Raw genomic sequence first — 12,373 nt, forward strand, 5'->3', positions numbered from 1 at the left:
ACTTTGGGTCTCTGCCTGTGGGGAGGGGGGACACATCTCTCCTGGGCTGGGGGTCTCTGCCTGTGCGTAGGAGGGGGGAATCTTTCCTAGGCTAGGGTCTCTGCATTTGGGGGGGCATCTGTCATGGGCTGGGGGGGAGGGGGTTGCTGCTTGTGGGGGGGTGGGGTCAGTCTATTAGGGGAAAGGAGGCATACGGCCTGGGCTTAGGGTCTCTGCCTGTGTGGGGGGGCGCATCTGTCCTGGCCTGGGGGTCTCTGTCTGTGGGGGTGGGGGTGAGGGGGCTGCTGTATTGGGCTGGGGGTCTCTGCCTGTATAAATTTATTACTGGGGGGTTGGCGGCCGTATGTAGATGTATTACTGGGGGCTTGGCGGCCGTATGTAAATGTATTACTGGGGGGTTGGCGGCCGTATGTAGATGTATTACTGGGGGGTTGGCGGCCGTATGTAGATGTATTACTGGGGGCTTGGCGGCCGTATGTAGATGTATTACTGGGGGCTTGGCGGCCGTATGTAAATGTATTACTGGGGGCTTGGCGGCCGTATGTAAATGTATTACTGGGGGGTTGGAGGCCGTATGTAAATGTATTACTGGGGGGTTGGAGGCCGTATGTAAATGTATTACTGGGGGGTTGGCGGACGTATGTAAATGTATTACTGGGGGCTTGGCGGCCGTATGTAAATGTATTACTGGGGGGTTGGCGGCCGTATGTAGATGTATTACTGGGGGGTTGGCGGCCGTATGTAGATGTATTACTGGGGGGTTGGCGGCTGTATGTAGATGTATTACTGGGGGGTTGGCGGCTGTATGTAGATGTATTACTGCAGGGATTGCGAGCAGGAGGACGTGTATGTATGCTGCATTCGGTTGGGGCTTCACCAGATTTTGCACCCAGGGGCCCCCACCAACCTTAATCCGGCCCTGAGAATCGGTAATAAAATATAGTTGATGTAGATCATTTAATAACCTTAAGTGATATATAAACATATAATTGCACATGCAGTTTAATTAAAAAGTCATAAAGAAATAAAAGGCTAAAAAAAATCACAAAGGAGTCCCAAAAAAGTTGTCAAAAACAAGTCTCAAGAAGTTTCTGGTGTAAATTTGTATTCTTCCAGCTAAAACAGTATTGGGGTAACGCTTTGTACACTCCAAAGTCAGATATGTGTCTCTTTAGAAATTATCGTTGCTCTGACTTCAGTCAATATATATTTGTCGAATATGTTGTTTTGTAAGCAGTTGTATTTGATTTGTTAATATTTACTTGCAAGCAGCTGACTGTTCGGCTTCATTCATAGATCTCTGTGTTTTGGAAAGGCGATTATGCTTGCGTCGACTTCTTCCTGTTTGTAAGTGCTTACTGTATTCAGTTGTACGGATTTCCATTTGACTTATAGCCACTATGTTGTGGTCTTCCCTAAACTTACGTCCAATACTCCCTCTAGTGCAGTGGTGGCGAACCTATGGCACGGGTGCCAGAGGTGGCACTCAGAGCCCTTTCTGTGGGCACCCAGCACAGAATTTACCAGATAGGACTCAAGGCTTCCTCCTGCTGTCCAAAACAACAGCCCAGGAGAAGCCATGCTAACTGTTATCGTTGGAGCTCCCGCTTTGGGTCCCCTGATTCTTCCTCTTCAGTGGACCCTGGAGGGAAGCTACAATCCAAATGTCTACTGCTTTCTATTGTATTGGTGTCCTCAGGACCCGAATACGATTGAAAGTTGTGACACAACAGAGATAAATAGGTGACTGCTCAAATTGTCATGTTGGCACTTTGCAACATAAAAGTGGGTTTTGGTTGTAGTTTGGGCACTCTGTATCTAAAAGGTTCGCCATCACTGCTCTAGTGAGTATGAAGTGATATTAAATTAATGTTATTCTGTATAGATGATCTGACCATATTCTACAGTGTCATTCACATAGGTAGATATGAAGCTTATAGCTAAATGGCTTTTGGAGGTTCTCCCTCATTTCTCAATAGCTATTGAGTAAATATTTGTAGCTTGTGAGTAAATATTTACAAATCAAATACAACTGATACAACTGTTACCTTCCTAATACAAATAGGATCTTACAAAACAACATATTGGATAGATATATATATTGACTGAAGTCAGCAGCAAAGATCATTTCAAAAGAGACACATATCTGACTATGGAGTGTATAAAGTGTAGTGGAGTGTTTTTGTGGACGAATGCAAATTTACACCAGTACCTTTTTGACAATTGTTTGTGACAACTTTTTTGGGATTTGCTTGTGATTTTTTAATCTATTTTATTTAATTATGAATTTATTTATTATACTGCATGTGCAATGATATGTCTATATATTGCTAAATATTACTGAACGACCTACATCAACTATATTTTATTTCCTATTCTGTGTACTGTTTGAGGTAAAGGGACAAATGGATTTTGTGCTTTAGCCATGTTCTCATTCAATTATTAGATACATAAATTGTCATCCATCAGATCTGTACATATATACTATAGATACCCTCGATGGAATAATTTGGGTTTATTTTAATTTGACTAACCTTAGAGTAGATGTTAAGTATAGCACCATATGCTACTAGATCAGCATCACCCTTGGTCAGTTACAACATTCTATGTATCCTGGCAACGCAGATGTCATAATTGCAGACCATGGAAATATGTGGAATGATTATGTGGAATATGTCAGAAATCATACCATAGCCGTGTTAAGTCTACCTCAGACATTTTTATAGATTTTTAAGTGCATTCTGCTCTCTATCTTTTCTTAGTTATATTACCGTATATACTCGAGTATAAGCCGACCCGAGTATAAGCCGAGACCCCTAATTTCAACACAAAAAACTTGGAAAACCTATTGACTCGAGTATAAGCCGAGGGTGGGAAATGCATTGGTGACAGCCTCCCAGTATATAGTCTGCCAGCCCCTGTAGCATACAGCCTGCCCAGCCTCTGTAGTAGGAAAAAAAATAACACTGTACTCATCTTTCCGACGTCCCCCATAGGTCCTCTTCTGTCTCAGACTTTCTCAGACAGAAGAGGACCTACGGGTGACGTCAGAAAGGTGAGTTTTGTCTTTATTTTTTTAGTTGACTCGAGTATAAGCCGAGTTAGGGTTTTTGAGCACAAATTTTGTGCTGAAAAACTAGGCTTATACTCGAGTATATAAGGTATCTCTCTTATGCACTCACTAGTTCTATTCTGACAAACATAATTTATTTCCTTATTACAGTTTTCTATTTCTGTAGACACACATGATTTCATTTAATAAAAATAACACTGGTAAAAAGTTATGTATTTGCTTTGAGCAGCCATTAAAATTCTGGATGGTGTTTAGTTTCGTTAAAATGCTTTTAATAGTCCCGTTCTTCTCTGGCCAAGCTGCATATGATGAATTGGACAAGATATACAAGGGAAATAGACAAAAGTATTTCTCCAAGTGATACAAGCGTTAAGCATCAAGGAATAGAATAGAAAAACAAAAAAACATTACAAAAACCAACAGCATGCATAGCATAGGCATGTTATGTAATCATGTGGTAATAATACCTGGCCAAAGTAACAAAACTTTAATGAAAGTTTGCAGCCCTTGGTGTAATTGTATACCAGTTAGGGCCTAGTGTAGAATTGTCTGCCGGTGCAGCCGCCCCCCCTCATGTATCCGGCAGTGCCGGAAGGCGTGTGATAAATTTTCCCCATAGTCTTTAGGTTTAACAACCTAGAACAGACCTATAAGCATGTTTTATACTGCTTTGCTTCTATCTGTGAGAGATATCATAGATTTGTATGGATTTGTTCACATCGCAGTGTTATACTGAAAGAGACATTCCAATAATATCAAGTTGTAAGTTATCTAGTGGATGGATGATCACTCTTAAATATGTGGGGGCTCAACTTCTTAGACCCCCACTTATTACCAGAGCAGGCGTCTTGCAGATCTTGCGACTAATTGAATAGGGCAGATTATCTTATGTATTCAACTCTGGGCACTGTTGGTGGCAGCCAAGTTTTGAACTCTTTTTTTTTTTTTTTTTTTTCTTTGGCATTCTCATAGTGTTCAATGTGTGCTACAACTGTTCTGTTTAAACAATGGCTATGGCCCCTTGTGTCGATGACCCCACCAATCTAGTAGCTTGAGCCTTTTCAGTAGATCGGTAATAACTAGTTGTTACTGAAATACCTATTTAAAATAAAAATTGGCCTTAAATATCAAGCATCATTTCAGTAAAGACATTAATTTTAAATTGTATAAATAAAGAGTAACATATGGGGATGATTTGTAACTATATGTCAGTTAATTTAAATGGCCAAAGGTGTTATTGCCAGAAAATGGATGGGTCCAAATCCCCCATCGATAATACAATGGGAGGCTCTTGGTAGGAGGATGAGGGGTTAGGAGTATTGGAGGAATATTTGGGGAGAAATATGGTTGGCAAGGTGGGGTAGTAAGGGTTGCGTATTTAGTATAGGGTCTTAATATAAGAATAGAACTTGCAAAGTAGCGGTGATCTGAACTCTGTGTGTGAGTCATCCGAATATTGAATCAAAGTAGTATGTGTATATTTCTTCCGGTTATACCTTTATACCCACCCTTTTTATTTGTACATTATTCTTATTCAATATTATTGCTGTATGAAATAATGTAGCTGTATATATATATATATATATATATATATATATATATATATATATACACACATGATATAATTTTATCAAGTATAATTATTTGAGTAATAAGCCAGAGCCACACAACACATACTGTACTATTTACTACCTAAAGAAAGTTAAAAAAAAGAACAGAGTTTGACCAGTCCTATACATTTCTGCTCTTTAATTATCTGTTGAGTCTGGTGACATTTTCTAGTTTCTATCCTGTTATAAAGAAGATGTATAGTTTAAAATGAAAGATAATTTATGTGTGAGTACCAGTACGTGTGCGATTTACCAGCTCTGTGATTTTGGTCAGCAAGTGCGAATTTGAGTGCTACATGATCATTAGACCTATGACCCGCACAAATAGAAGTGCTTAAGACTGACATTCAGTTTTATTAAAGTGTTTTAGCTTTAAAGGATAGATAATAGGAAATAAATCCTTGACAGCTGCGATTCTCTCCAAATAATACTTTGTCTGATAGTTGTCAACACTACAGGTTTTTGATGCTCCACTTTGCAGCTTTCTTAGACTTTCAGGCTTGTCAGGATTCTCTGACAGTATGTGCTGCCTACTCAGCAGGAGATCAGGTTCACAGGAAGCCTCCTGTAAGTACCAGGCAGTGGTTGTACTTCTATTGAGGGACTACAGCTCATTCTCTGCTAATGGTAACATGGAGTTATAGTTCATTTGATTAGAGGTGTATATTCTGAGGAACCTTCTTAGATAAATAGCATTCAGCTATTAACTCTTAGGGTTCAACTCAATGCATATTTTCATTGGGATATTCTAGAGGTGGCTCCTGACAGTCCATCAAATCAGTGAGACATGGAACAGGAGCAATCTCACTGCTTACAGTCACAATATTCCATCAAAGAAATATATTACCTATTTCTTTTATGCAAGTAAGGACACCATGCCGCAAGGAACAATACACTGAATGAAATGTCATTAAACTGTGAGCATTGGTGTGTATATATAGTAATGTGGTTCCTGGAATCACAGTGGAGTCAGAGTCACCTCCGCAATGTGATCGGGTACCATAGACCTCTATTGTGGCTGTTATCTGTTGCGTGTTCATGTAGCCTAAATGTGTTTTTATATAATTTTTGTTTTTTGATTCCAGGCAACCCCTTCAATGATATTGATGCTGATGCTTGTTTATATGTTACCAAATAAAAACATTGGTAAAAAGACCTTTCTTCCCCAAAATGCTGATAATGAAAATGGCAGGTCTTTCTTGAAAAATGGAAAAGTTGATTGCACTGCAAAGTATCAATCTGTTCTTTCTATACTTCATAAATGGAAATCTATGAGACATCAGTACCCTGAAATGGTGCCATTCATTTCTTAACAATACACACAAAATGTATAATATGTGTAGGCCAAATAAATAGCTAGGGACAAAACATGTTTAAAAGCTCAAGTTACTAACCTATGTATGTCTACGTCATTGAAAGCTGCCTCCAGGTTTGTGAAGTGGAGGATACCCAAGAGTGCACCATCACCCCCAACATTGTCAGAAATTTCAATGGGTAGAACCAGTAAATAGTGTAAATGAATAAATGATGAGTAATGACAAGAACACTTGCCCATTAAAACATACAAACTCTGCAGGATTATGCCAACAGGTTCGCTGCTAAACCTGTGTAATTGGGGATTTAAACATGTCAGGAGGGTTTTATGTATATGGTGAGTGTATACACAAGGAAAGCTCCAGTTGTACAAATTCATCATATACATAGACTAATACTGATGTATTCGGCATATGGCTGTGCTGTATGTCAGGTGCTAGCTGGAGTAGTTTTGCGCAAAAACCATGTGAATATTCACATGATATAAAGTAGTGCGCGGTGGCGGGGCAGTAACATCCCATGCCGGCCCACTTTACCATGCCTGCCTTCACTCCCCTTCACGCCCCCTTGATGTGAAGCTGGTGTAAAGGGGAGAATAATCACAATCCCTGGACATTGAGATTACTTTAGGGCTTTTATACCAGTTTTCTGGCGCAGAACCCTTTATAAATGTCCCTCATAGTCTTTGTCTCAGTCCGCACATTCATAGGTAATACACCGTGCAAAAATCGGGGTGTAAAGATGCAGATCCTTCTCCTTCCTGTTGAGTGGCGTGTACACTCAGTGAAGGCCATTGAAGTCTAAGGGGGGTGGGGGGTAGGGGGGGGGTGGATTCAGCAGAACTGCATCTCCCCAGGCCTTTGCAGAGCATATGTTCTGTGAGTTCCCCTGTGATGTATGGACAGTGACATCAATGGAGAAACGCCCCAAATAGTTCCAAATGCATTCATGGGGGATAAGGGAACAATGCAACGTATCCCACTCTATGTGCATACAGTTGGATACATCTGATCCATGTTGTAAGAACACCTAAGGAGTACACCGTAGTTGTAATATTGAAAAATCGAGAAGGGAATACAGCCATGAGGTGGAAAACCACCTGACACTGACACTTTGCCTTTAAGGCTCTGCTTCCATTGTACAAAACACTTCAAACCTTGAAGTGACCTCTGTGATAAACACGTGAAGCATTTTGTGTCCATGAAATTGTAGGAGATTATATCAGATGAAGGCCAGCACTAAGAGTAGCACAAATAGGGTCTCATTTTCCACTTTCTAGATGTGACTGTCTGAGCATTCGTTAAATGACTTCTATTGAATAGGTCAAACTATGGAATACCTGACATTCTGTGTTGGAATTGTTTTTTTTTTTCAGAGTAGCAGATTCATGCCATTGTAAATGTAAAATAGCAGCATAATGTATGTGCACTTCACACTAGGTTATAGTGCGCATTGACATAATCTCGAGATCTTGGTAGCAGTAACATGTGCTTTTGAATTTTTACAGCAATTTTTACATTGTAGCAATTGAGAACATTTTGATAGTATAAAATAATATATACTTTAAAATATCTTTTTGTGGATATGATCTATGCTTATTTCACCATATTACAATAATTTCCTGAAATAACACAATTTTTACAGTTCCGGCCCTGCTTCCTAATTGTGTAATTCCTCGGCTATCCAAAAATCTAGAAGGCAGGGCTGGGCCAGATCCATGGAGTGGGTAGAGCAGCTTGACTGCACAAGGCGGGGGTCCGCTTGACTGCAGGAGGCGGGGGTCCTCCTTGACTGCAGGAGGCGGGGGTCCGCTGGATTGCAGGAGGCGGGGGTCCTCCTTGACTGCAGGAGGCGGGGGTCCTTCTTGACTGCAGGAGGCGGGGTTGCCTGACTGCATACAAAAGAATAAAATATGTTTTCTCTACTGCAGATATCTGGTATATATATCCATTTGGATTTTCATTCAAGACTACTTTCCACTATTGGAACATTGAAACTGTACAATTGTGCTATTAGTTATGACCTTTGTTACACAGTCACAGACATCTGCACATTGATGGCTGTCATTTCCATTGATGGCTGATTTCCGTTTGATAAAGGGGGATAGGGGATTTGGGTTTCTGTTCGGTTCCTCTAGGCTACAGTGGTTCTGTCCAGTCCCTTAGTTTGTGCTATTTACCATAAGCACCTATTCCAGTCCTTCATATATCACAGGAATAACATACAACCCTCGCAGATACTTATATACAAAAAAGACTTTACTAATAACATACATGTGACAAAGTAACTACATAAAATACAATACAAAATACATAGAGAACACAACTACACACAAACCTTCTTCTCCTGACCCCTCCCGGACACAGTAATGTGTATGTATATACAATATATAGTTAACACTACAGAAGCTCCTGGATATATCCTGAAGCAGGAGTTACATCCAATACCTGACCATATACATGTACATATAGAGACTCATGCACAATAGCATCTATATATCTACTCCTCCAATACACGTGCAGGGCACAGATCCACGTGTGAATGGGATACGGCTACAGGTTATACATATAGTTACGCTAATATATACACACACTGTAAACACTTAGCTATGTATATATATGGTAAAACACATAACACCTGGAATATCTATAGGTACACGTATAAAGTCTACTATATTATAATAAGTACTATGTTATAATTACTCTTATAAAGTTATATACATACACAGAAAGCACACACAATATATGACCTGGTTCCTAAGGTAAGTGCTGTACGTCCGTTATGGGAATAACGGAAGTCCGTTATTCCCAATCCATTAAACCAGTGCATATAATGAGAGAGGACAATTCTTATTTTTTGCAATTTAATTTATTGTTATAATACAGTTCCTTTTTGTAAAATTATCTTTCTCAATTTTAAGTGTTTTTTTTTTTTAGTAATTTTTGTCAATAATATAATTTGACTGAAGAAAAAGATTAACATATTATTGACTGTTGTACTTAAACAGTTTTTCCCCATTAATCAATAGCTTTTGATATGTAAAACAACTTTGCCTATTATCTTTGTTACCTATATCCAGCAGTTTCTTTGCCATACCCCTCAGATGACCTCAGTGCTGCAGTAGCTGCTTCCTCTGCCTGTGCTGACAAGCCCTGTGAATCCATAGTATAAACAAACTCTACAAACTCTACTGTTTTAAGGAGAAGGGAAGGGTTGCCGCTCCCTGCTCACAGGGGTGTTTCCTGTCAGTCCCTCCATCCCAGTGTGTGATTTTAATGAACTGTCTCTGTCTCTCTCTTCACCTCATGATGCTCCCCTCCCCCACCTTGCATTTGGCACTTTGTGCTTTGTGCAGATAAGCTATTAACCCTTAGGGCTCACACAGCACAGGCTATATGTCGCATGTAACTGGTTTACTTATGATTTCCTCCACTTATTACGTTTTCATGCTCCTCGACAGGATGGAAACTGCCAGGCTGGTCACCATGTAAATATTGTGCACTGTTAAGTGGTTTTACTAAATTAGGCTAAATTACTTTGAGAGAGAACACAAAGCATCATGGGATCTGTGAGTAAGCTTACTGGCCTCCGCTTGAGGGCATAGACAAACAGACATATATAAGCCCCCCCCCCCCCTTCACCTTTGGTGAGAAAGATTTTTGTCAAACACTTTCAGAATAGAAAATGACACAAATTTGGAAAGCGAGAGATTACAGAAGGCAAGGTTCATGTGGCCCACAGGCAGCAGGACTAGCTACTTCCTGAGACGATCCTTGTCCTGTTGGCTTCTGGTATATGAAAGGGGAAGTGCAGTCATTATGTATTTACACCCCTCCAAACACTGATATAAGAGTTATCACATAGGGGGCATGCATACAGTAATGACTACACTGCCCCCTTCATCCACCAGAAAGCACAGGAGGTACAAAGATCTGCTGCCGATGAGTCACATGACCTGGGGTTCCATGAACTGCAGTCAAACTTTACTGGGTTAAGTACTATATGGTTAACCCTATTAGGGTATTCTACTTACCCTGGTAAAGTTTGTTAGTGGACAAGCCTTATTTGCCAAATGTATTTTTTGTGCAATATTTGATACATCAACATAGACTAGTGCATGTCCACACACACGTTTGAGATAATTATAATATTCATTAAATGTCTTATTTCTAAGTCAGTGACACATTCTCATTACCTAGCCATGAGAGGGTCAGCTATTTGATTAAAAGCCAACACTGCTGTTCATTGTGCACAAACGTGTTCTAACAATGGACTGCTGTGTTACCAGAGATGTGGACAGTTCTCCCGCTGTTATTGTTCACTTTAAGTGCCACGTCCAAGCACCTTTTTCCCTTTCATTTTGGATATATTTGGAACAGCATGTGATAAGGTTCATGATGACTGTGATTGCCATCACTGATGTCAGATGGGAATGATTCAGAGGTTACTATGATTACTGTGTTTTACATTACTGGTAACACTGTTTGTGTAGGCTCAGGATTTTACTTGGTTTTTGCATACCCTTTATTTCTGCTCATTTTTATGGGGTTTTTTTTTGGGTGAATTAAAGCATGTTTATTGTTGCCAATTGTCAACATGTGTCCAAAAAAACAAGAGAGAAGTGTGTATAATGGCCAAAAACTATATACAAAATTTTATTATGTAACATGATACAGTACCAAACACAACATGATTAAAAACATCTAAAAAGTACAAAAGTACATATAAGAGAGACCTCTGTATCAAGCCCTGATAAGTAGATACAATACATTGCAAAAGTTGATGTTCAATAAATAAATATTGCCACAAGCCCCAGTATGCACAGAATGGTTGTGAGAAAAGGTAATAAGGTATAACACCATAAGGTAGATAAACAAGAGATGGCACAACCTATAAAGGTGCAGCACTTAGCTAAAATATAGTTACCACATGAAGGAACAGGGATCAATGGAGCAAAAGGCTAAGTAAGTATGGCGCAATGTTTAGGGATGCCCCACGCGTTCCGTCGCAAACTGCGACTTCCTCAGGGGTCTGTTGTCAACATTGTCAACATGTGCTAATATCTGAACAGTTGCCCTTGATACTTGAGTGCTAAGAAAGTAGAAATGTGTCAAGAATTATATTGTATCATTGATCATTGTATCATTGATTATCATTTGTGCAGCCATAAAAATAATTATCTTTGATCCATCATTGTCACTTCTGACGACTTCCTATTCTTTGTGTATTGACGAGCAGCATGTAGCCACTGAAGCCATAAAGTGATGTATAATGTATCGATGGCATCAGGGCTGTATTTACCCCAGGGAAGATAGGGGGGCTGTGCAATGTGTGTTGTTGGAGCAGACGTCAATGTTGATGGAGTAGATGCCAGACGGATCCACCCATGTCTACTCGACACATTACTCTGTGATTTAGTGATAGTGCCGTCTCCCATCCTGTACTTGTTTTACTGTAGCACAGTAGCTCCCAGCTCCTACTGAGAGTACATGGTACAATTATATTAGATGCAGCACAAGCAACATGTAATGACGCCTGTGCCAGGTCAGCTACCTGTGGCCAGAACTGACCCCGCACAGTTGGACATGTGGTGCCATCACAGCTCTAAAGAAGGAGCTTAGAGGAACAACATAAGGAGAGTTGTTTTTTTGTATTGTACTATTGGCTACTGGGGCAGTACTGTGAGTACTGCGGCCTAGTCACAAGAAGGTGGAGGAGAAGATGATTAAATGAGGAACATAGCTTTTTTTGTGTTGCTAAATCTTCATAACTGAGTTATGAGGGCTAGTTCTCCAGCCCATCACCCCTGGTCTGTATGAATACAGAGATGCAGCAGTGACGTCATGACCACAGTATGCTCTCTTTGCAGGCTCTTCCTGCACAAGTGTTTCACTGACCACAGCCAGGACCTGCAGCAGATGCTGCTCTGGTTGTAATGTCCATGCTGCACCTCTGTATTTATTTTTGAAACCAGGGGTGAGGGGAGCCACATCGCTGGAGTGTAAGAGGGGGGTAACTACAACTACTGTCTTGTTTTCATGACTATCTCCCAAGTTCAGATAACCCCTTTAGCTGTAAATGTTAGTGGGTACATTTTAGTTTCTGGTGATTCTGTTCACATGCTGCTCTTGAATTACATGTAGGAACATACCAATTATAGCACAGTAGGTAGGAGTTTCTCCAGATTACATGTGCACAATGCAAAACACATGGGGGCAGATTTATCAAGTACCTGAAAGTCAGAATATTTCCAGTTGCCCATGGCAACCAATCACAGCTCCCCTTTAAAATATTCATGAGCGCTGGTAAAAAGAAAGCTGAACTGTGATTGGTTGCCATGGGCAACTAGAAATATTCTGACTTTCAGAAATTTGAT

At 40.2% G+C, this 12,373-nt stretch overlaps 2 protein-coding genes across 5 annotated transcripts in view; one reads left to right on the plus strand and one right to left on the minus strand.

The window, feature by feature from the left end:
* The window catches only part of LRRC20 (leucine rich repeat containing 20), a 436,150-nt gene that overhangs the window by 316,861 nt on the left and 106,916 nt on the right, over positions 1–12,373 (plus strand). The window contains exon 5 of one of the 2 annotated variants that reach the window (XM_072130515.1): positions 5,769–5,873. The exons of the other annotated variant lie outside the window; for it this stretch is intronic. Coding sequence (XP_071986616.1) covers positions 5,769–5,821 — 53 coding nt within the window. The 3' untranslated portion in view covers positions 5,822–5,873. Of the gene's footprint in view, positions 1–5,768; positions 5,874–12,373 lie in introns of those variants that run through there. 2 annotated transcript variants of the gene reach the window in all.
* Positions 1–12,373, minus strand: part of LOC140106228 (ropporin-1-like) — a 270,178-nt gene that overhangs the window by 48,586 nt on the left and 209,219 nt on the right. Inside the window, exon 1 of one of the 3 annotated variants that reach the window (XM_072130512.1) lies at positions 2,535–2,639. The exons of the other annotated variants lie outside the window; for them this stretch is intronic. The gene's annotated coding sequence lies outside the window, so the exon portion shown is untranslated. Of the gene's footprint in view, positions 1–2,534; positions 2,640–12,373 lie in introns of those variants that run through there. 3 annotated transcript variants of the gene reach the window in all.

The sequence above is a fragment of the Engystomops pustulosus genome, chromosome 11 (assembly GCF_040894005.1).
Source record: "Engystomops pustulosus chromosome 11, aEngPut4.maternal, whole genome shotgun sequence".
NCBI classification, from domain to species: Eukaryota; Metazoa; Chordata; class Amphibia; order Anura; family Leptodactylidae; genus Engystomops; species Engystomops pustulosus.